This window comes from Mustela nigripes, chromosome 17, assembly GCF_022355385.1.
Source record: "Mustela nigripes isolate SB6536 chromosome 17, MUSNIG.SB6536, whole genome shotgun sequence".
NCBI classification, from domain to species: Eukaryota; Metazoa; Chordata; class Mammalia; order Carnivora; family Mustelidae; genus Mustela; species Mustela nigripes.
The window spans coordinates 12,389,362-12,412,690 of record NC_081573.1 but is presented as its reverse complement, the minus strand read 5'-3'; the positions used below and the strand labels follow the sequence as shown (position 1 = coordinate 12,412,690).

General features: G+C 45.2%; 2 protein-coding genes and 1 pseudogene across 2 annotated transcripts; 1 reads left to right on the top strand and 2 right to left on the bottom strand.

Annotated features, from left to right (window-relative positions):
* Positions 1 to 5,288: 5,288 nt before the first annotated feature.
* Positions 5,289 to 23,284, top strand: LOC132005106 (zinc finger protein 345-like). Its single transcript, XM_059381876.1, has 3 exons — positions 5,289 to 6,141; positions 8,736 to 8,862; positions 20,874 to 23,284. The coding sequence occupies exons 1-3, from the start codon at positions 6,109 to 6,111 to the stop codon at positions 23,189 to 23,191; spliced, it is 2,478 nt and encodes an 825-aa protein (XP_059237859.1). The 5' UTR covers positions 5,289 to 6,108; the 3' UTR covers positions 23,192 to 23,284.
* LOC132005152 (nuclear transcription factor Y subunit beta-like) lies at positions 10,002 to 11,848 on the bottom strand. Its single transcript, XM_059381991.1, has 2 exons — positions 11,623 to 11,848; positions 10,002 to 10,801 (listed from the first exon to the last, which is right to left on the bottom strand). The coding sequence occupies exons 1-2, from the start codon at positions 11,846 to 11,848 to the stop codon at positions 10,602 to 10,604; spliced, it is 426 nt and encodes a 141-aa protein (XP_059237974.1). The 3' UTR covers positions 10,002 to 10,601.
* Positions 15,450 to 20,373, bottom strand: LOC132005786 (large ribosomal subunit protein uL1-like; annotated as a pseudogene).
* Positions 23,285 to 23,329: the final 45 nt, after the last annotated feature.

The window sequence follows — 23,329 nt, the reverse complement described above, 5'->3', positions numbered from 1 at the left end:
ACTAACAACTATCAATTGGAACTAGACTTAGGGAGCATCAGACATTTCGTAAATTTCAGATTCGTTACTGTGATTATATGCTAACAAAAAATATTTCTGGGGCGCCTGGGTGGCTCAGTGGGTTAAGCCGCTGCCTTCGGCTCGGGTCGTGGTCTCAGGGTCCTGGGATTGAGTCCCGCACTGGGCTCTCTGCTCAGCAGGGAGCCTGCTTCCTCCCCTCTCTCTCTGCCTGCCTCTCTGCCTACTTGTGATCTCTCTCTGTCAAATAAATAAAATCTTAAAAAAAATATATTTCTGGAGGCATGCCCAACAAATGATGACAGAACTTAACTCTTGCATTATAGGGGATGGGCAGTGGAAACAGGAGAAAGAGGAAATACCATTTATTGTATGTATATGCACATAAATCTCAAAATTTTCTAAACAAAAATATTTTCTACATATTGAAAAAATAAGGAAAATGATACATTCTGTGTGTGTGTGTGTGTGTGTGAAATTAACATGTACAAACGATAAAAAATAGGGAGTTATAATAAAGAGGAATTCAAAATGAATTTAATTACTCAGATATATCATTTAAATGGGAGTTAGGGGGCACCTGGGTGGCTCAGTGGATTAAGGGGCTGCCTTCAACTCAGGTCATGATCTTGGGGTCCTTGGACTGAGCCCCATGTTGGCCTCCCTACTGAGTGGGGAGTCTGCCTTTCCCTGTGCCCCTTCCCCCACTCATGTTCATGTGCTCTTTCTCACTCTGCTCTCTCTCAATTAAATCTTTAAAAAAAAAAAATGGGAGTCAGCACCACAAAATTTGGATAAATCATAGAGATCACAAAAGATCTTTGATTCCTGGACCAGTTGTGGTTACATGTCTCAACTTCATTAAAAACTGCAGTCATTTGTGAAAAAAATCAAGCCTGTTTCCCGTCTTTTATCTCACAGTTTCTGTGGAAGGACATTAAGGGACTCAATTGGCACATCTTATTTTCAGTGAGAGTGATGGAAGAATCCCCATGTCACAGCTCCGCGGTTTAAATTGTGGAGGTCAGATCAGACCCAAGTTGTCACTGCTCAAAGAACGAGTTGGGCAGTTACTTTAGAAAGCCTAACAAATGTGGAGCTGATGCTGATGTTTGGGGACCACTAAGGCACTTTCATAGTACCAGGGAGACACTTAGACCTTAACACCATTATTCCTTCATCTTCATTATTCCTCCCCTCTAAGCTTGGCAATCTTTCACTCATTCTTTCTTTTATCAAATGAGGTGGTTTTTTGTTTTGTTTTAAACGATTTTACTTATTTGACAGAGATCACAAGCAGGCAGAGAGGCAGGCGGAGAGAGAGGGAGAAGCAGGCCCCCCATGGAGCAGAGAGCCCGACTCGGGGCTCGATCCCAGGACCCTGGGATCATGACCCGAGCCGAAGGCAGAGGCTTAACCCACTGACCCACCCAGATGCTCCTGTTTGTTTGTTTTTAAAGATTTTTATTTCTTTATTTGACAGAGATCACAAGTAGGCAGAAAGGCAGGCCGAGAGAGAAGGGGGGAAGCAGGCTCTCTGCTCAGTAGGGGCTGATTTGGGGCTCGATCCCAGGACCCTGGGATCATGACCTGAGCCGAAGGCAGAGGCTTTAACCCACTGAGCGACCCAGGTGCCCCCAAGGTGTTTATTTTTTTAAAAAAAGATTTATATATTTGAAAGAGGTGAGGGAGTGGGCCGAGGGAGAGGGAAAGAGAATCACACAGACTCCCTCCTGAGCATAGAGCCCAGCATGGGGCTTGATCTCAAGACCCTGAGATAATAACCTGATCCAAAATCAAGAGTCATAAACTTAACCGACTGAGCCACAAAGGTCCCCCTCAAATGAGGGTGTTTATTATTCTAAGTGAGAAACACATTTGTAGCAGCACTCCAGCTGGTATTAAAGGGTTAAGTTTCTTCAAGTTGACATACTCCTTACTTGCTGACGTGAGGCCCTCCATCTGTAACAGAACTAATTTACTTCGAGATTTGCAGACCACTAGCCTTGAGGAGTGAAGAACCAGAACTTTCCCAGGCCACAGAGGCCAGCAGGTCTGTATGAAGCTACATCGGCTTTCTGATTAGCCTGGCCAGGTTTTTTTAACAAAAGGTCACAGAAATGATTTTACTCCCTTAGTGTATCTGTAGAACTTGCCTTCCTTTGCAGAAAGAACAGGATGCTCCTGCACATCATGAAGCAAGAGCTCCCCCCACCCCTGCCACAACTCCCGAGCACTGAGCTAACTGGCACCATCAAGTCTGCCTGTGACAAATGTTGCAGCTCACAGCACTCCCTTTGCTGAATAACTACTCTAAGCCTCTTTTAAAAAAAACCCTGGGCTGGGCTACAACCTCAGAATTGGCTTTTGGACAAAAGTCTACCTTCTGCCGAGAGTGCCAGTCTCCTGAGTAAAACACATTCCTTTCCAATCAAAACTTGTCTCTTGAGTAATGCTGAACTTGGCTTCAGCAACACTTTCTTTGTACTAATCACAGAAATTTGTCATCGATACAAAATTACTGATGAAATAAAGTGCGACCTGCTGCCCAGGACCAATAAGAAAGCACATGGGCATACAGTTTTGTACTGATCATGGGAAGTTTTCAAAGACTAATCGGGGTTCTCCAGAGCAACACAGAGAAATTTTATATTCATTCTTTCCCTTGATAATACTGGCTTAATAGAGACATGAGAGAGGGAGAGACATTTTTAAGGAATTGGCTTGCAAAAATGTGGAGGCTGGAAAGTCCAAGATCTTTTAGGGGAAACTGGCAATCTGGAGATTGAGGGATGAGGGAATAGTGGATGTTCAGGCCTTATCTGAAGACAGTCTAGAGACAGAATTCCATCTGTGGAATTCCTGTCTGTGCCTTTGTCATCTGAAAATATATTACATATTTTATCTATTATTTGTTTTGCCTGAAGTTTATCTTTCTTGACTATAACATCAGCTTAATTGAAGCAGGTTCTTTGTCAGATATTACTACTACTCATTTACAAGAATAATGTTTGACACACATTACATAGAGAATTACATAGGAATTGAGATAACAGAAAAAGAGAAAACACTCTTAAAAAGTTGAGTTGTTAAAAAAAAAAGATTGTAAATGTATGAATGAGAAGTGGTAGAAGCAGGAGAAGCAGGAGATGTACTGGATGGAAGAGTGAAGTGTAATCGCTTCAAAGTATCCAATACAGGGACACCTGGGTGGCTCGGTTGGTTGGGCATCTGCCTTGGGCTCAGGTTAGGATCCTGGAATCCTGGGATCAAGCCAGGAGATGGGCTACTTGCTCAGCGGGGAGCCTGCTTCTCTTTCTCCCTCTGTCCCTCCCACCTGTTCATGGTCTCTCTCTCTCAGATGAGCATATAAAATCTTAAAAAAAGGGGGGGGATTCAATATGAAAAGTTTGTGTTTTCATTTTATTTACATAATCTCTACACCCAACATGGGGCTTGAAGTCATGACCCCAAAGTCAAGAGTCGCATGCTCTTCCAACTGAGTCAACCAGGTACAGCCAGCATCAAGTTATTTTAAGAGATTCAAAGAGGGGCACCTGGGTGGCTTGGCTGGGCATCTGCTTTTGACTCATCATGATCCCAGGCTCCTGGGATCAAGCTCTGCATTGTGCTTCCTGCTGTTGAAGAGCCTCCTTCTCCCTCCCCCTCTGTTCCTCCCCTCTGCTCCTGCTTCTGTCACTCTCTCTTTCAAAAGAAAAAAATAAATAAATAAAAGAGAGATTCAAAGAGACTGAATTGAAACGATATCTACTAAGAGATTTAGTTAAACAATTTTTCTTTGTCAAACTCCTTCGGGCTTCCCTCTAAATAGTTCCTTAAGACCATGGCAACTTTGGAAGGAAATACTTTCTAGGTGATGTTGGACATAAACTTGTCCTTTATTTTCACAGAGGGCCAGAAGGACCTGTCTCAGCTCAGATGGCTTCTGGACCAGTAAGCTTTCCCCGGTATTTTGAGGTAGGTGGAGCTAAGAATGATGTCCCCAAAGTGCCTGGATTTTGCTCTTTCCTCTCCTGGGTCCTGTAACTCCTGCTAAATTCCTTTATTGCTACGAATAGACTGTACCAATAAAAAGGAAAAACTACTACCAAAAACAATTCTTGGATGTTGTTTTTCAGGATTCTAGAAAGATGTATTATCCCAGTACATGCATTCATGTTGTTCTTCATTAACACTATGTATTCTTATGTCATGGTCTACCAAGTGGCTCCAAAGTACTTTTGTCCAGACATAAGTTGAAAACCCAACACATGGGCGCCTGGGTGGCTCAGTGGGTTAAGGCTGCTGCCTACGGCTCAGGTCACAATCTCAGGGTCCTGGGATTGAGCCCTGCATCGTGCTCTCTGCTCAGCAGGGAGCCTGCTTCCTCCTCTCTCTCTCTCTCCCCCTGCCTCTCTGCCTACTTGTGATCTCTCTCTCTCTCTGTGTCAAATAAATAAATAAAATGTTTAAAAAAGAAAAAGAAAACTGGGGTTCTGGGGTGGAGCCCCACATTGGATTCCCTGCTTAGTGGGGAACTACAGATACATAAAGTATTTTGAAACTTTATGTCAAATAAATAAATAAAATCTTTTTTTTTTTTTTTAATTTATTTGTCAGAGAGAGGGAGAGAAACCGAGCACCGGCAGACAGAATGGCAGGCAGAGGCAGAGGGAGAAGCAGGCTCCCTGCCGAGCAAGGAGCCCGATGTGGGACTCGATCCCAGGACACTGAGATCATGACCTGAGCTGAAGGCCGCTGCTTAACCAACTGAGCCACCCAGGCATCCCAAAATCTTTTTTAAAAAGATAAATTCTAACTAACAAAGCATAGCTGGAAGGGGGAGGGGAGGTTTCATTTGGAGAAAAAAAGACCTGGGAATACTCTTGAGTTGGAAGGGTACATGTGGAATTCAGAGAACTGAAGGGAGATCGATGCATTTATAGTACAATGTGTGATGAGGACCTGTGCCACCGAGGCACCCCTAAAAATAAAATCTTTTAAAAAGCCACACAGTTATAAATTAGCTTTTAAAAAAAATTTAATGTATTTATTTGACAGGATCACAAGTACGCAGAGAGGCAGGCAGAGAGAGAGAGAGAGAGAGAAGCAGGCTTCCTGCTGAGCAGACAACACAATGCGATGCGGGGCTTGACCCAGGACCCTGAGATCATGACCCCAGCTGAAGGCAGAGGCTTAACCCACTGAGCCACCAGGCGCCCCATAAATTAGCTTTTTTATAAAATTTAGAGGATTTAGTATGGAGCTTCCAATTTTACTTCCACTTCTGTTGATTTTTGCTTCCATCTGTCAAAATCACTGATGACACAGGTAATGGAGAAGTTTTCTGCGGGAACCGGAAACGATACCTGTTGTCCACCGGCATCCCTTCAGGGCAGCCTAACATACCTTCTCTTGCTCTTCTGTTCTGGCCCTGTATGCAGTCTTTTTTCTTCTTCCTGACAAGCACAATAGTACCAAAGTGAGTAATGCTTCAGGCCATGCACATTTGAAGAACACCAACATAATGTTTCCAGCTGTGCGTGAACTCTTTTACGTCTGAACGACCTATGGAATGAGATGTCATTTGATAGAGGATTTCCGGACATCTCAAATATTTTCATCCCCATGGCGCAGGCTGGGCTTTTTAGAGAGTTAAGATAACGTCTGTCCGCCGCGTTTACCCACGAGCAAAGCGCCTCCCGCTCGGACGCTGGAGCACCACTAGCATCCCGGGGTTGCCACCTGGACCGTCCTCTGGTCGAACGCTGTGAGCGCCCTTTGCGGCTACTACATTTCCCAGAACGTCCTGCGATGGGAGGCCGCAGTCATGAGCCAATGAGGGACTAAGGTGAGGGATATCTGCCCTGCGCTTCGCCTCGAGGCGGGGCTTCCGGCCCTCTTCATCCTGGTCATTTCTGGTTCTCGTTGGTTCTTTCACCGGGTCCCAGGTTCGGGAACCCCGGGGCTGGGTCGTGGTGGCGCGACCAGAGGACGGGCGGGAGGAGGCGCTGTCCCGCCGCACAGACTTGGGTCCGCTGCTCAGCGACGCCACAGGGTACAGCTGGTCCCCTCCACCCACTGAGTCCGATGGCGGCGGCCGCGCCCAGGGACCAGGCGCAGGTAAGCGCTCGTCCCCCGGGCCCTCCCCCACCCAGACCCCGAAGGCCCGAGCGCGGGGTGCCTGCTCGCGGCCCTGCGGCCCAGGCCCCGGTGTCCGGGACAGGGAGGCGCCGGTGGGCGGGGGCGCGTGTGTGAGCGCCGGCTGGCTGCGTGCGGGAGCGGGCTCCGGGCTGAGGGGCCGCCGGGGCGGGGGTTGCAGGGGTCCTGAGGCGGGAGGATTCTAACCTCAGGGGACGAGGGGACGGAGAGCGTGAGGCGGAGACCCGTGGACTGGCGTGCCGCGGTGCGGTACCTTCGCTCCTAAGGCCCTGGAGGGTCATGAGCAGAAGAGGGATGCAGTCTGTGTTAGGGTGTTAGCGGCTTTCCAGAAGCTGCGCGAGGGAGCACGGGCTGGAATGGGGGTGATGACGACGAGGGAGCCCTGGGAGTGGAGTTCTTGTCTGAGGTCGCAGAGCTGGTGGGAGGAGCACTGAGGCACAGAGGTTGGTCCGTTAACAGGTCACTTGACTACAGAGGATGCCCAGCTCACTCAGTTTACCTTACTCTTCCCATAGTTTTTTGGAGGCTGAAAAGGCACTTGTGGCACCTACAGAAGGAGGGAGAGGGTCTCCCAGTTCCTTGCGTGCCCTGACACCACCCTATAGTGTATGGGAGCGTGGTAACCTGAAACTCACATATTTTCCCAGCAGTTGGGTCTGGGACCTTCGAGATACCCCAAGTTCAGGGTCCTGCATGCAAGCCAAGGGTTACATGGAGGTGTTCTTTGTTTAGTCAGCCAGTGTAAACAGGTGTGGAAGGTTATCTCAGGAACAGATTCCAGTTCGTGTAAATGCTTGGAGGCGTGCTGGAGTTAGAAACAGGCTACAGCAGGTCTTCATTCTTTCTGTTACGAACAAAGAGCAGATCAAGAATCAAGTCTGTAATGTGGGCTGTCTGAGAACTTGGGCATCTGTTAGTGAAGTAGCGGGCAGTTTGGATAGAAAGAAAGAGTTGGTGATGCCCAGGTTTAACAAGCTCCATGTGGCTGCTGTTCTCCAGTGGAGAACCGATTATGGAGTTAAGGAAGGAGACTGGGAGCCCGGGAGGAGGCAGTTGGCTATAATCGATGGACAGGAGTGCTGGCTGTAGAGGTTGAAGAAAGGGTTGGACTTTTGTCCATTTTTTAAGAAGGGCCAAGTAGACTTTTGGATGTTGTAGATGAGGGAGAGAAAGGAGGTATCAGGGATGATCTCAGGGTTTTTGGTCTTAGCAGCTGAAGCTATGGAAGGTCCATCATCTGGGATGGGGAAGTTGGTGGTAGGTTAATTTCCACCGAGAATATCTTAAGGTTTTTGGCCCTATTAAGAATCTGAGAAGTTTAAGAGAACTGAGTAAAAGCATCAGATGGTCTGCGGGACACACAGGTCTGGAATCTGGGGAGAGGTCCAGGATGGAGACATCCAAAAGTGATGGGTATTGATTGTGTGGACCAAGGGGGAGTTTTGGATCACATATAGGAGGGGTTATGCAGGTTGTGGTGTCATGGTGATAATGCTACTAGTGAGTTAGAAAGAAGAGGGTGCACGCTGAGGGAGAAATTTGATAGTGGGAGCAGTATAGAAGAGAGAATGATCTGGCAGGCAGCCAAGACTTACCTGGGATGAGTGGACATGACATGGCTACGGAGGCAGAGTAGTAATTAAATCAAGATGATAGGCCAGGCCCACTGTTTACTCACTACTGTACAGATTGACCAGAATCTTGTGGTGAGCTTTTATGGCATCTGTGGTGTTTCAGTCTTGCTGGTGGACAAGGTCTGCAGAAATTTGTGCCTGGCTTGGAGACCAATGGGGATTTGACGTGCCTTTAATGAAGGTTAAATGGAGACGGGAGGGTTATTGCTGCTAAGGGACAGCAAGGGAAGCACAGAAGTATCAGAGGGTCACATGTATCTGAAATTGACTTGTGGTTCTGGGTGACTAATACTGAAGCAAAGATCACGGGTCTTCCAGGCAGGCCTTCCAAGCAGCACTTGGGACTTTCTTTGTCAGTGGGAGCCATCAAAGGACAGGGGCTATACAAGATCATGTTTGAAATTTTCAAACACTCTGGTTGCCATGTGCCCGGTGTGTGGGTGAGTCCAGGGACATCCCTGTGGTGTGGGGCACAGAGATAGCAGAGCTGTGGGAAAGCATTTGAGAGATCCAAAGATGTGAGAGAGGTTTGGTCTTCGGAATGATGTGTACATTGAGAATAAGCATGAGCTGAGCGCCCTAGTGCCCTGGTACGGGGAACCTCAGGGTGAAGCATGAGCCCATGTGGTTAGCTCTTGTGTGTACAATCTGTGAGATGTACGGGAATTGCTTGGTAGAAGTGATGGGGCCCTGCAGCCCAGCCCAGAGCTTACATGACACTTATCTGTCCCCCTGCCTGTTGTTGCTGAGGGCTGCATGAACGGGATCGTGAGGAGAGAACAGCTCTTAGTCACTCTAAGGCCTGGTACCTCCTCTGGCGTGGGGAGATCCAGAGGAGGAGAAATGTGGGGTAGACGTAGAGGAGATGGAGTGTGAATTCTCAGAGAATGTTCTTGGTTTTATCCATCCCATTCTTGACAGGGTGGCCTGACCTTTGAGGATGTTGCCGTGTACTTCTCCCAGGAGGAATGGCGTCTCCTTAATGAGGCTCAGAGACGGCTGTACCGCGATGTGATGCTGGAGAACTTTACACTTCTGTCCTCACTGGGTAAGGCCCTCCTCCTTCCCAGCGATGTAAACTGGGTTTTGCATTACCCCCTGCAGAGGGTGCTTTGTCCTTTCCAGCATGCAGACCATAGGTACTGCTTGCTTCAGCAGTTTCTTGGGTAGTTGCGGTCCTTGCTGGGGCTGGGTTTTCGCAGTCCCCTCTGCTCTCCCCACGGACCCAGTGCTGTCTGCGCTGACCCCTCGCAGGAGGAATTGGAGTTCAGTAGACTTGCAGTGAGGCTAGTGGATGGTGTCTTGTTTGTCCTCTCCCTGGCCAGGTCATCTCTCTAGGTCTGTGTTACTTTTGTGTCCCTGGTTTTGTTTCCTTTTTTTATCTGACAGTTCATTGTGCTTCCTTATGCTGGGAATTACAGGTATTATCGTGGTCTTTACCTACCTGGACCATGGACTGTATTTTTAAGACTGTCTTGTACTGTTTTACTTACAGTGTTCAGATTTCTTTCCTTTTTTTAAAACAGCTTTATTGAGGCGTACGTAACTGACAAGTAATATTGTGTGTATTTATATTTAAAGTAGTTAGTGCTAGGACTTGATATTCATATACATTATAACATGATTACTCCAAACAGCTTAATTAACGAATCTGTCGCTGTGCATTTTACCTTTTTGGGGTGTATAAGAATACTTAAGATCTGTTCTCTTAGCAAATTCAAGTATGCAGCTCAGCATTATTATTAACTGTACTCACCATGCTGTGCGTTAGGTTCACAGAACTGCATCAGTTTGTAGCTGACAGTAGCTCCCTGTTTCCTGTGGCCCCCAGCCCCTGGCATTCTATTCTTTGTTTCTGTGAGTTGAACAGTGTATTGTTGTTGTTGTTGTTTAACTACAAAGCAAAAATAGTTTAATTCTTTTTTTCTTTCTTTTTTCCTTCTTCCTTCCTTCCTTTCTTTTTTTTTTTTTTTTTTTTTTTTTAAAGATTTTATTTATTTATTTGACAGAGAGAGATCACAAGTAGGCAGAGAGGCAGGCAGAGAGAGAGGAGGAAGCAGGCACCCCGCTGAGCAGAGAGCCCGATGTGGGACTCGATCCCAGGACTCTGAGATCATGACCTGAGCCGAAGGCAGCGGCCTAACCCACTGAGCCACCCAGGCGCCCTCCCTTCCTTTCTTTCTTTTATTTATTTTATTTTATTTATTTGACAGAGAGAGAATACAAGCAGGGGGAGAGGGAGAAGCAGGCTTCCTGCTGAGCAGGGCGGCTCAATCCCAGGACCTCAGGGTCCTGGGATCATGACCTGAGCCGAAGGCCGACACTTAACAACTGAGCCACCCAGTGCCCATTTTAATACCTTTAAAATCCAAATTTTTCTTTCAAACATTCATAACAAAGATTTTCAAGTCAGAATTAATACCTCAGGGCGCCTGGGTGGCTCAGTGGGTTAAAGTCTCTGCCTTCGGCTCAGGTCATGATCTCAGGGTCCTGGGATCGAGCCCCACATTGGGCTCTCTGCTCAGTGGGGAGCCTGCTTCCCTCCTCTCTCTGCCTGCCTCTCTGCCTACTTGTGATTTCTCTCTTTCAAATAAATAAATTCTTCAAAAAAAAAAATTGTAAAAAAAAAAAGAACACCTCAGTTAGTCAAGCATCAGGAAGCGACATTACAGGTGTCTAGTATTCAAAGGGACATCTGTTCCTCAGTCACTTCCTTCTCATGTCTTTTTCCAGAATCGTACAGACTCTTTCACTTCTCTCCACTCCCCATGCCACTGTTTCTTCAGATCATGAAGACTGAATTTGTTGAACACCAGAAATCTGTTGATACGACATCCTGTAAACCATGGCACGTGGTTGTTGACCATCTGCAGTTACTAGGCCAGCTGGTAACTGGTTAGGAAGTGCCTCCTCTGGAAGTTCTTCACTTAGTCCATCTGTAGCTATGACTCTGCCACCAATTCCTTTTTCTCCTTTCATAGCCTCTCTGAATTTCTTTGTTTTTTTTTTTAAGATTTTTATTTATTTGACAGATCACAAGTAGGCAGAGAGGCAGGCGGAGAGAGGAAGGGAAGCAGGCTCCCTGCTGAGCAGAGAGCCCGATGTGGGGCTCGATCCCAGGACCCTCGGATCATGACCTGAGTCGAAGGCAGAGGCTTAACCCACTGAGCCACCCAGATGCCCCAGCCTTTCAGAATTTCTGAAGGTATAATTTTAGAGGCTCAACATAACTGTCACAGCCTGAGGTCAGTGTGGCAAAGAGAATATCTTCTCCCTTGATTGTCTTCTGTTTCTCTTCATGACATTTTTCACTTGCTTCAGATGTTATAAAGCTGATGAACTCACTTAGTCATTTTTAAAATTTTTTTATTTACTTTTTTTTTAGTTTTTAAGATTTTATTTATTTATTTGACAGAGACACAGTGAGAGAGGGAACACAAGCAGGGGGAGTGGAAGAGGGAGAAGCAGGCTTCTGCAGAGCAGGGAGCCCGATGTGGGGCTCGATCCCAGGACCCTGGGGTCATGACCCAAGTCGAAGGCAGACGCCCAACCGACTAAGCCATCCAGATGCCCCTCTTTTAAAAAAAAAAAAAAAAAAAGAAAAAAGATTTATTTATTTACTTACTTGACAGATCGCAAGTAGGCAGAGAGGCAGGCAGAGAGAGGGGGGGAAGCAGGCTCCCTGCTGAGCAGAGAGCCCGATGTAGGGCTCAATCCCAGGACCCTGGGATCATGACCTGAGCCAAAGGTAGAAGTTTTAACCCACTGAGCCACCCAGGCACCGTTACTTATTCTTGAACACAGTTTTCTCTTTGAGGTATGGCATTTTTCATTATTCTTGCTACATTTGCAGTTGGAAGATAGGTATCTTGTTCTCTGAAACTGTCTTTTGAACCATTTGTGTTTTCATGATCCTTCATGCTGTCCTCAGTGTCTTCATGAGGCTGAATCACATAGTGGCTTCTTCCCATGTGATCTACAGAAATGCCTAGTGGAGAAGTATCTGTTGTAGCACTGTGGGCACCCATTGTCATGAAATTCTGTCAGAACCATGTTGTCAGTGGTGTTCAGGGACACCTTTCTAAAAATGGGTCCTGATATTTGCCCGCTTTCAACCTTTGGGGCATGTCCAGGGACTGCAAGCTACCAGATGGCTGCATTCTTTCTTTTTTTTTTTTTTAATGATAGACAGTTGGGTGCCTGGGTGGCTCAGTGGGTTAAAGCCTCTACCTTCAGCTCAGGTCATGATCTCAGGGTCCTGGGATCAAGACCCACATTGGGCTCTCTGCTCAGCAGGGAGCCTGCTTCCCCCTCTCTCTCTGCCTGCCTTTCTGCCTACTTGTGACCTCTTTCTGTGTCAAATAAATAAATAAATAATCTTAAAAAAAAATAAATGATAGACAATTGTTTTGGGTGTTTTTTGTTTTGTTTTGTTTTGTTTTAAAGATTTTATTAGTTTATTTGACAGAGACACAGCAAGAGAGGAAATACAAGCAGGGAAACTAGCAGAGGAAAAGCAGGCTTCCCACGGAACTGGGAGCTTGATGCAGGGCTCGATCCCAGGTCCCTGGGATCACGACCTAAGCCTTAGGCAGATGCTTAATGACTGAGCTGCCTGGGTCCCCCTGATGGCTGCATTTTTTGCATGTAAGCCAGACTGCAGGGAGACCAAATCCACTCCTTCCTCCCTGGCACCTCGTTTCCTCCCCACAAAGGTGTGCAGGCTGGCCGTGGCCCCACTTCCCCGCCGACTGTCAGTCCTACTGGTGCATGGCCACCAACTCTGGTGTCCTTTCCCCGATTTACCCGCCCAGGCCCTGGGCTGCGCCCAACACATGCTGACCACCCCCCTAGGGCACCGGGGTGGACAAAGCTGCCCTGCCTTACCCTGCCACACCCTGCCACACCCCCACCCGGTGGTGGGGGGCATCGGGGACAGGGCCCAGCTCCCCTCACAAAATGGAGCTGGCCGGGGAGCCGCCTCCAAGGGTGGGGAGATTGGCGGTGGTGGCCTGGCCCGTGTCCCGCTGCTCCTGGGCCCGGAGCACACAGAGCTCACCACATGGAGGCCCGGCACCTGCTCCCTGGCTGGACTGCAGTGGGAGCGGCATTATAGGCGCCTACTGGCTGGCTACGAACAGGTGGGAGGGAGGCGAGTGGCCCTGGCCAGTGTGGTGGTGGGCCTGCCTCTTTTATTTATTTATTTAAAATTTCAGGGGCGCATGGGTAGCTCAGTGGGTTAAAGCCTCTGCCTTCAGCTCGGGTCATGATCCCAGGGTCCTGGGATCAAACCCCGAATCGGGCTCTCTGCTCAGTGGGGAGCCTGCTTTCCCCTCTCCCTGCCTGCCTCTCTGCCTACTTGTGATCTCTGTCAAATAAATAAATAAAACCTTTAAAAATAATAATAAAATAAAATAAAATTCCACATATAAGTGACACAATATAGTATTTGTCTTGCTCTGACTTATTGCATTGTTGAGTTTTGTCCTCCAGGTTTATCCATGTCAATTTATGGATATGGATTTCCTTTTTTTTTTTTTTTTTTTTTAGATTTTATTTATTTATTTGTCAGAGAGAGAGCGAGCGAGAGCGAGCATAGGCAGACACAGTGGAAGGCAGAGTCAGAGGGAGAAGCAGGCTCCCTGCGGAGCAAGGAGCCTGATGTGGGACTCGATCCCAGGACGCTGGGATCATGACCTGAGCTGAAGGCAGCTGCTTAACCAACTGAGCCACCCAGGCGTCCCTGGATTTCCTTTTTTTATGGCTGAATATATAGTGTATATATATCAGGCTTTATCTATCATTCATCCATAGAAAGATACTTTCCATAGAAAGCTACATAGAAAGGTTGTTTCCGTACCTCGGCTGTTGTGAATAATGCTGCAGTGAACACAGGGCTGCAGGTGTCTCTGGGAGATAGGGATTTCATCGCCTTTGGATGTGTGCAGAGAAGAGGATTGTTGAACCATATCATAGTTTGTTTTTCAGTTTTTTAAGATTTTAAAAATTATTTTTAAGTAATCTTTATGCTCTGTGTGGGGCTCAAACTCACAATCCAGTCACAAGCTCTTGGGACTGAGCCAGTCAGACACCAGACACCCCTATTTTTAATTTTTTAGAGATCTTCTATTCTGTACCAATGTCTGTATGAGTGCATCTTACCAGCTATATGTAAAGGTCTCTTTTTCTTCACCTTCCTCACCAACACTTGTTACCTCTTGCTTTTTGATAATAGCCATTCTAAGTGGTGTGAGGTGATACTGTGATTCAGATTTGCAATTTTCTGATACTAGTAATGTTGAGCATCTTTTTGTGTATATATTGGCCATTTGTCATGTCTTTGGATAAGTGTTTATTGAGGTCCTTTCCCTATTTTTTTTTTTTAAAGATTTTATTTATTTATTTGACAGAGAGAAATTACAAGTACACTGAGAGGCAGGCAGAGAGAGAGAGAAGGAAGCAGGCTCCCTGCTGAGCAGAGAGCCCGATGCGGGACTCGATCCCAGGACCGTGAGATCATGACCTGAGCCGAAGGCAGCGGCTTAACCCACTGAGCCACCCAGGCGCCCCGGTCCTTTCCCTATTTTTAATTGGATTATTTGTTGTTGTTGTTGTTGTTACTGAGGATTTTTTAAGATTTTATTTATTTGGTGGCGCCTGGGTGGCTCAGTCACTAGGCATATGCCTTTGGCTCAGGTCAGGATCCCAGGGTCCTGAGATCAAGTCTCACATCGGGCTCCCTGCTCAGCGGGAAGCCTGCTTCTCTCTCCTGCTCCGCCTGTTTGTGTTCTCTCTCTCAAAATGTCTCTCTCAGTGAAATAAATAAATAAAATCTTAAAAAAAAAAAAAAGATTTTATTTATTTGGCAGAGAGAGAAAATACAACCCCGCGCGAGGGGCAGAGAGAAAGGCTCCTGCTCAGCAGGGAGCCTGACCTGGGGGTCATTCCCAGGAGTCTGGGATCATGATCTGAGGCAAAGGCACTCAACTGAGCCACCTGAGTGCCCCTGTTGTTGTTTTTATGAGTTCTGTATATACTCTGGATGTTAAAACCTCTTGTCAGATCTTTTGCAGATATTTTCTCCTGTTCCTTAGGTTGCCTTTTTATTTTGTTGTTTCCTTTGCCATACAGAAGTTTCTGATTTGATACAGTGCCACTTGTTTATTTTTGCTTTTGTTGCCTTTGCTTTTGGTGTCATATACAAAAAATCATTGGCAACACCAATATCAAGGAGCTTTTTTCCCTGAATATCTTCTACAAGTTTTATAATTTCAGGGGTGCCTAGGTGGCTCAGTTGGTTAGGTGTCTGACTTGGTTTCAGCTCATGTGATGATCTTATGGGTTGTGGGACTGAGCCCGGTGTTGGGCTCTCTGTTTGGCACGAAGTCTGAATTTTCTTTCCTTCTGCCCCTCCCCCCACTGACTTGAGCATGTGTGCACACTCGGCGTTCTCTCAAATAAGTAAAGAAATCTTTAAAAAATAAAGCTTTATAATTTTCGGTCTTATGTTTAAGTTCTTACTCCAATTCAAATTAATTTTTGTGAGTGGAGTAAGATAAGGGTCCAGTTTCCTTTTTTTCCCTCTTCTCCTTCTTCCTTTTTTTCATTGGTAGCGCTAGGACTCACTAGGCTGTCTTAGTGAAGGCTCTGGGGCTCCCCCATGCTGCTCTTAGTGTAGGAAGCTCAGCTGTTTTGTCAGTTCTTCTTGAGCCTGGACCCCAGGAAATTACAGTTCATTAGATGTTGTCCACGAGCGCATCCTCCGTCATCCTCCCGTGGCCAGTGGCCGCCACCAGACATGGGACCTTCTTCATGTGCTGTTCGCTTTTGGGCTTTGCTCCACCCGCTTTAGCTGCCGGGGTCTTGCTGTGACTTAGAGACGGGGACTTGCCAGCCTTACTCAGCCCTCAGCCAGGACTTGTGGGATCTGCTTGAGCAGTGATTCTTTTTTTTTTTTTTTTTTTGCCAGAGATAGAGAGAGAGAGTACACACAAGCAGGCAGAGAGGCAGGCAGAGGCAGTGAGAGAAGCAGGCCCTGATGAGCAAGGAGCCCGATGTGGGACTCGATCCCAGGACCTTGGGATCCTGTCCTGAGCCGAAGGCAGCGGCTTAACCAACTGAGCCACCCAGGCGTCCCTGAGCAGCGATTCTGAAAGCAAAAATACATCATACTTCTTTGCCAGCTTCTTTTCTTTTAACCCATGTTCCAAGACTCTTTGCCAGCTTCTTGACTAATTTTTTTATTCTTGTTGAGTTTCTTCAGCGCCTCAGTGTCTATGTGGAGAATATCTACAGCCTTGGCCTCATTGCAGTGGGGCTGGCCCCCCGAAGTACGTATGGAAAACTTGGGGCAGGGAGAGGGTGTAAGCCCAGAATGCCCACACTCCTCGGCAGCTAGTCTGGCTTCTCATGCTAGCTGGTGGGCTTGGCCAAGTTTTCCCCACACCTTCCGTCTTACTTTAAGACCCAGGGAGAGGTCCTCTTTTTTTCGTTTTCCATGTGGATATCCAGTTTTCCCGTCACCATTTATTGAAGAGACTGTCCTTTCTTCATTGTCTGTTTTTGGTGTCCTAGTCAAAGATTGGTTGACCATGTGTGCATGGGTTTACTTCTCGGCTCTCTGTTCTCTTCCATTGGTCTGTTTTAATGCTAGTACCTTACTGTTTTGATTATAGCTTTGGAGTATTTTGAAATCAAGGAGTGTGATGTCTCCAGCTTTGTTCTTCTTTTTCAAAATTGCTTTGGCTATTTGGGGTTTTCTTTGGTTCCATACAAATTTAAGAAGTGTTTTTTCTATTTCTGTGTAAAATGTCAATGGAATTTTTTTGCGAATATCAAAAGCGAGAACAAGATATTTAAGAATGTTGGATATCTTTCCGTCTGTCTTCAGTTTCTTTCATCAGTTTCTTCTTATTTTTAGGATATAGATCTTTCACCTCCTAGGTTAAATTTCTTTGAGTATTTTATTCTTTTTTTTTTAAAAAAGATTTTATTTATTTATTTGACACACAGAGAAAGATCACAAGCAGGCGGAGGGGTGGGGGAAGTAGGGTCCCTGCTGAGCAGAGAGCCCAACGTGGGACTCAATCCCAGGACCCTGAGATCCTGACCTGAGCCAAAGGCAAAGGCTTAACCCACTGAGCCACCCAGGCGCCCAATTTTATTCTTCTTGATGCTATTTTAAGTGGGATTGTTTTCTCAATTTTTTTTTGCAGATACTTTATTAGTAGTGTATGTAAATGCAGCTTAGTTTTGTATATTGATTTTTTTTAATCTTGCAACTTTACTGAATTCATTTATTTAATAATGTTTGGGGGAGTCTTTTCTTTTTTTCTTTTTTAAGATGGAATATTGCTTGATAGGTGGTTTTTTTCTTTTGTTTTTTTTTGTTTTTTTTTTTTGTCAGGAAGAGACCATAAGCAGGGAGAATGGCAGGCAGAAGGAGAAGCAGGCTCCTTGCTGAGCAAGGAGTCCAGTGTGGGACTTGATCCCAGGACCCAGGGATCATGACTCCAGCTGAAGACAGACACTTAACCGACTGAGCCTTGCAGGTGTCCCAATGTTTTGGTGGATTCTTTATAGTTTTCTATATGTAAGATTATGTCACCTGCAAACAGATAACTTTACTTCTTCCATTCCTTTTATTTATTTTTTAAATAATATGATGATTTTTTAAAATAATATGATGCCTTTCATTTATATTTTTTTCCTTAATTACTCAGGGCTAGGATTACTGCTGCTGTTATGTTGAATAGAAGTGGAGCGAGCGAGCACCTTGTCTTGTTCCTGACAAGGAACAGAGACAAGGACAGAGGCTGGGGGAGGGGAAGAGGGAAGGTTTGAGCTTTTGATCATTGAATGTATTAGCTGTGGGCCTGTCAGATGTACTGAGGTTCGTTGCTTATATATATAATTTGTTGGTGATTTTTTTTTTTATCATGAAAGCACATTGAATTTTGCCAGATGCTTTTTCTGTATCTGTTGATATGGCTATATGATTTTTACCCTTTGAACTGTTATTCAGTTATGGTGGTGTATCATGTGTATTGGTTTACACATGTTGAACTATCCTTGCATCTCAGGGATAAATCCTGATTGTTTGTATTGTATGATGCTTGTAATGGGCTTTTGGATTTGGTTTGCAAGAATTTTTTCTTTTAGGAATCTTGCGTTTCTGTTCATCAAGGATATTGGTCTGTAATTTTCTTCTCTTGCATTGTGCTTAAATGCCTTTGACATCAGGGTAATGCTGGCCTTGCAAATGAGTTTGGAAGTGTTCCCCCTTCAGTTGTTTGGAAGACTTCAAGAAGGATGGGGATACCTGGGCAGCTCTCTCGGTTTGTTGAGCATCTGACTATTGATTTCAGCTCAGGTCATGATCTCAGGGTTGTGAGATGGAGCTTGTTGGCGGGCTTCATGCTCAGTGAAAATTCTGCTTGAGATTCTCTCTTTCCCTTCCTCTGCCCCTCCCCCTGCTCGTGCTCTGTCTCTATCTCTCTAAAATAAATAGATCTTTGGGGCATCTGGGTGGCTCAGTCATTAGACATCTGCCTTCTGCTCAGGATCCCAGGGTTCTGGGATCCAGCCGCATGTTGGGCTCCCTGTTCAGGAGAAACTCCGCTTCTCCCTCTCCCACTCCCCTTGCTGGTATTCCCTCTCTCGCTGTGTCTCCCTCTCTAAAATAAATGGATAAATTATTTAAATAAATACATAAAATAGACCTTTGGGAAAAAAAGATGGTGTTAATTCTCTAACTATGTTGTGGAATTCCCTCTGATTCTATCGGGTCCTGGGCTTTTCTTTGTGGAACATTTTCTCCTTGCCAGTTATGAGTCTGTTCACATTTTCTATTTCTTCATTATTCAGTATTCTCAGGTTGTACCTTCCTTCCTTCCTTCCTTCCTTCCTTTCTTTTTTTGGTTTGGTAGTTTGTAGGTTTCTGTGAATTTATCCATGTCTTCTGGGTTATCAATTTGTTGGCATATAATTGTTCATTGTAGCCTTTTGATAGGTTGTATTCCTGCGCTATCGGTTGTGATGTTTCCTCTTTCATTTCTGATTTTATTTGAGTCTTTTTTTTTTTTTTCTTAGTCTAATTAAACATTTGTCAGTTTGTTTTATCTTCTCAAAATCGCTTCTCGGCCTTTTGGCTAAGATCAAGTGTTTTATCTTCTCAAAAACCCAACTCTTAGTTGCATGGGTCTTTTCTGTTGTTTTTTTAATGTCTATTTCATTTATTTCTGCTCTGGTCTTTGTTACTTGCTTCTTTCTGCTTTGACCTTACTTTGTTCTTTTTCTCATAGGTTGACGTATTAAGTTGCTTATTTAAAATTTTTATTTTTTCTTGGGGCACCTGGGTGGCTCAGTGGGTTAAAGCCTCTTCCTTTGGCTTAGGTCATGATCCTGGGGTCCTGGGATCGAGCCCCACATCAGGCTTTCTGCTTGGCGGGGAGCCTGCTTCCCTCTCTCTCTCTGCCTGCCTCTCTGCCTATCTCTGTCTGTGAAATAAATAAATAAAATCTTTAAAATAAATAAAAATAAAAATTTTCCTTTTTTTTTAATTAAAAAAATTTTTTTAAAATTTTAAATTATTTGACAGACAGAGATCACAAGTAGGCAGAGAGAAGGGCAGAGAGAGAGAGGGGGAAGCAGGCTCCCTACTGAGCAGAGAGCCCAATATGCAGGGCTCCATCCCAGGACCCAGGGATCATGGCCTGAGCCGAAGGCAGAGGCTTTAACCTACTGAGCCACCCAGGCACCCCCAAATTTTTCTTTTTTCTTAATGTAGATATTTATTGGTAAAACTTCCCCCTTATAACTGATTTTCTTGCATCTGTAAGGTTTAATGTGTTGGGTTTCTATTTTCATTTGTGTACATAGATTTTTTTATTTCTTCTTTGATCCATTGTTTGGAAGAATGTTGTTTAAATTCCACGTATTTGTGATATTTTCCAGCTTTACTTCTGTTAATGATTGCTAGCTTCGTGCCATGTAGTTGGAAAAGATACTTGATATGATTTTAGTCTTCTTAAATGTTAAGAATTGTTTCTTGGGGTGCCTGGGTGGCTCAGTTGGTTAAGCATCTGCCTTCAGCTCAGGTCATGATCCCAGGGTTTTGGGATCCAGCCTCTCATTGGGCTCCCTGCTTGTCTGGGAACCTGCTTCTCCCTCTGCCTCTCCCCCTGGCTGTGCTTGCTTTCTCTCAAATAAAAAAATACAATCTTAATTTATCTGAGAGAGGCAGAAAGATCATGAACAGTGGGGAAGGATAGCAGGAGAAGCAGACTCCCCACTTAGCAGGGAGCCTGATGTGTGGGACTCGATTTCAGGACCCTGGGATCATGACCTGAGCTGAAAGCAGATACTTACCTAACTGAGCCACCCAGGTGCCCCAAATAAATAAATAAAATCTTTAAAAAAAAAAAAAAAAAAGTGTGTGCCTGGATGGCTCAGTCAGTTAAACATCTGCCTTTGGCTTGGGTCATGACCCTGGAGCCCCAGGTTGGGCTCCTGGCTGAGCAGGGAGTTTGCTTCTCCCTCTGACCCTTACCCCTCTCATGCCCTCACTCTCTCAAATAAATGGATAGAATCTTTTTAAAAAAAAAAAAAAGGTTTCATGACCTAACATATGAGAGTTCTCGAGAATGTTCCAGGCGTTCTTGAGAAGAATGTATTCTGTTGCAATTGAAGGGCATCTTCTGTATATATCTGTTAAGTGCATTTGGTGTAAGTGCAGTTCAACTCCAACACTTCCTTATTGATTTTCTGTCTGGATAATCTGTCCATTGTTGATAACAGGTTATTGAAGTCCTCTACTGTTACTGCATTGCTGTCTATTTCTGTTATTTGCTTAATATATTTAGGTGCTTGGATATTGGGTACATATTATATCTTTTTGATGCATTGACTTCTTTATCATTTTTTGTCGGGTAATTTTTTACTTTAAAGACTTTGACATTAGAATAGTTATCTGCTCATTTTTGCTTTTCATGTGTATATTTGTAATTGGATTGCTCTCTTCCAATAAAGTGTACGTCACAAGTGTTTCTTTGTGTTCAGGTTGCTCCTGTCGAGCAGAGGCTGCGGAGGCACCCTTTGAACAGAGCATTTCTGTAGGTGTGTCACAGGCCAGGGCTCCGAAGGAACCTCGGTCTTCCCAGAAGACCCACCCCTGTGAGATGTGTTCTTCAGTCTTGAGAGAGATTTTCCACTTGATTGGGCACCAGGGAAAACAGAACAACCAGAAACTCTTCAAGTATGGGGCATGTGTGAAACAAATTTATCCTAGTGCAAACCTTCAACAGCATGAGAAGCAAGCCATGGGAGAAAAACCCATCAGAAGCAGTGTGGACAGGGCTTCACTTGTGAAAAGCAGCAATTTCCATGATTCGGGAAAGCCCTTAATGTATAAGGAGGTTGAGAAGGACTTCCTAGCCACCTCAGAGCATCAACAACAACAGACCACTCATACTGGGGAGAATAAAATCACTGAGCATGGGGTAGCTTCTCAGAGCATGAAAAGTCATCGCACCTGGGAAGAATGTAAGAAAGCCGTTGGTCCCAAACACACACTTGTTCAGGACCAGGGTGTCCACACTGGAAGACAGTGTCTCATGTGCCCTGAATGTGGAAAAACATTCAGGTACAAATCCTCACTTACAATTCATCAGAGAGTCCATACTTCTGACAGGCTTCATGTGTGTCGTGACTGTGGAAAATCCTTTAGGGGAAGCTCAACCCTCAGTCAGCATCGAAGAATTCATGCTGGGCCAAGGCAGTGCAAATGTAGCAAGTGTGGGAAATCCTTTAGCCAAAAATTTGTCCTCGTTCATCCTCAGAGAAGTCAAACTGATGAAAATTGTTACGTGTGCCGTGTATGCGCTCAGACTTTTAGCCAGAGCTCCATCCTTACTCAACAACGTACGGTTCATACTGGAGAAATGAGTTATGAGTGCACTGAATGTGGGAAATCTTTTAGACGAAAATCTGATCTCATTGAACACTGGAGAGTACACACAGGAGAAAGGCCTTATGAATGTAGTGAATGTGGAAAATCTTTTACTTCTAGCTCTGCGCTCCGTTACCATCAGAGAATTCACACTGGAGAAAAACCTTATAAATGCAGTGAATGTGGAAAGTCTTTTACCTCTAGCTCTGGCCTCCGTTATCATCAGAGAATTCACACAGGAGAAAGACCATATGAGTGTAATGATTGTGGGAAATCTTTTACCCAAATAAATCATCTCATTATACACCGAAGAGTTCACACAGGAGAAAGGCCTTATGAATGCAGTGAATGTGGGAAATCTTTTAGCCACAAATCTTACCTCTCTCAGCACCAGAGAGTTCACACGGGAGAAAGGCCTTATGAATGCAGTGAATGTGGAAAATCTTTTACCTCCGGCTCTGCCCTCTGTTATCATCAGAGAGTTCACACTGGAGAAAAACCTTATGAGTGTAGCGAATGTGGGAAATCTTTTACCAATGGACCGATACTAATTCGACACCGTAGAGTTCACACAGGAGAAAGGCCTTATGAGTGCAGTGAATGTGGGAAATCCTTTACCCAAAGAAATCACCTCAATATACACCAGAGAGTGCACACAGGAGAAAGGCCTTATGAGTGCAGTGAGTGTGGAAAATCCTTTACATCTGGCTCTGCCCTCCGTTATCATCAGAAAGTGCACATTGGAGAAAGGCCTTATGAGTGCAGAGAATGTGAGAAGTCTTTTACCTCTACCTCTGCCCTCCGTTGTCATCAGAGAGTTCACACAGGAGAAAGGCCTTTTGACTGCAATGAATGTGGGAAATCTTTTAGGGATAGTTCCCAGCTGAGTCAACACCAGAGAGTTCACACTGGAGAAAAGCCTTATGAATGTAGTGATTGTGGGAGATCCTTTAGTCAGAATTCATACCTCTCTAAACACCGGAGAGTTCACACTGGAGAAAGGCCTTATGAGTGCAGTGAGTGTGGGAAATCTTTTACTTCTGTCTCTGCCCTTGGTTATCATCAGAGAGTTCACACTGGAGAAAGGCCTTATGAGTGTAGTGAATGTGGGAAATCTTTTACCAATAGCTCCATACTGATTCGACATCGCAGAGTTCACACAGGTGAAAGGCCACACAAGTGCAGCGAATGTGGGAAGTCCTTCACCCAAAGAATTCACCTCATTATTCACCGGAGAGTTCACACAGGAGAAAGGCCTTTTGAGTGCAGTGAGTGTGGGAAATCTTTTACCTCTCGTTCCACCCTACATTATCATCAGAGAGTTCACACAGGAGAGAGGCCTTACGACTGCAGTGAATGTGGGAAATCTTTTAGCCGAAAATCTAATCTTTCTCAGCATCGGAGAGTTCACACCGGCGAAAGGGCTTAGATGGGTAGGAAATGTAGTTTCCTTGTTCAGTGTAATGATACCAGAGGAAACCCTTTGTGAGGCACCATTTGTCTGAATTCAGTCTTCTACATCCAAGTGCCAATAGTAGAGAGATTTCCCTTAAGTTTCAGTTATGTG

Coding starts and splice junctions, on each gene's coding strand:
- LOC132005106 (XM_059381876.1), top strand. CDS start 6,109: ATGGCGGCGGCCGCGCCCAGGGACCAGGCGCAG. Junction 6,142..8,735: donor CGCCCAGGGACCAGGCGCAG/GTAAGCGCTCGT, acceptor CATTCTTGACAG/GGTGGCCTGACCTTTGAGGA. Junction 8,863..20,873: donor TACACTTCTGTCCTCACTGG/GTAAGGCCCTCC, acceptor CTTTGTGTTCAG/GTTGCTCCTGTCGAGCAGAG.
- LOC132005152 (XM_059381991.1), bottom strand. CDS start 11,848: ATGACAATGGGTGCCCACAGTGCTACAACAGATACTTCTCCACTAGGC. Junction 10,802..11,622: donor AAATGCCATACCTCAAAGAG/AAAACTGTGTTC, acceptor CAAAGAAATTCA/GAGAGGCTATGAAAGGAGAA.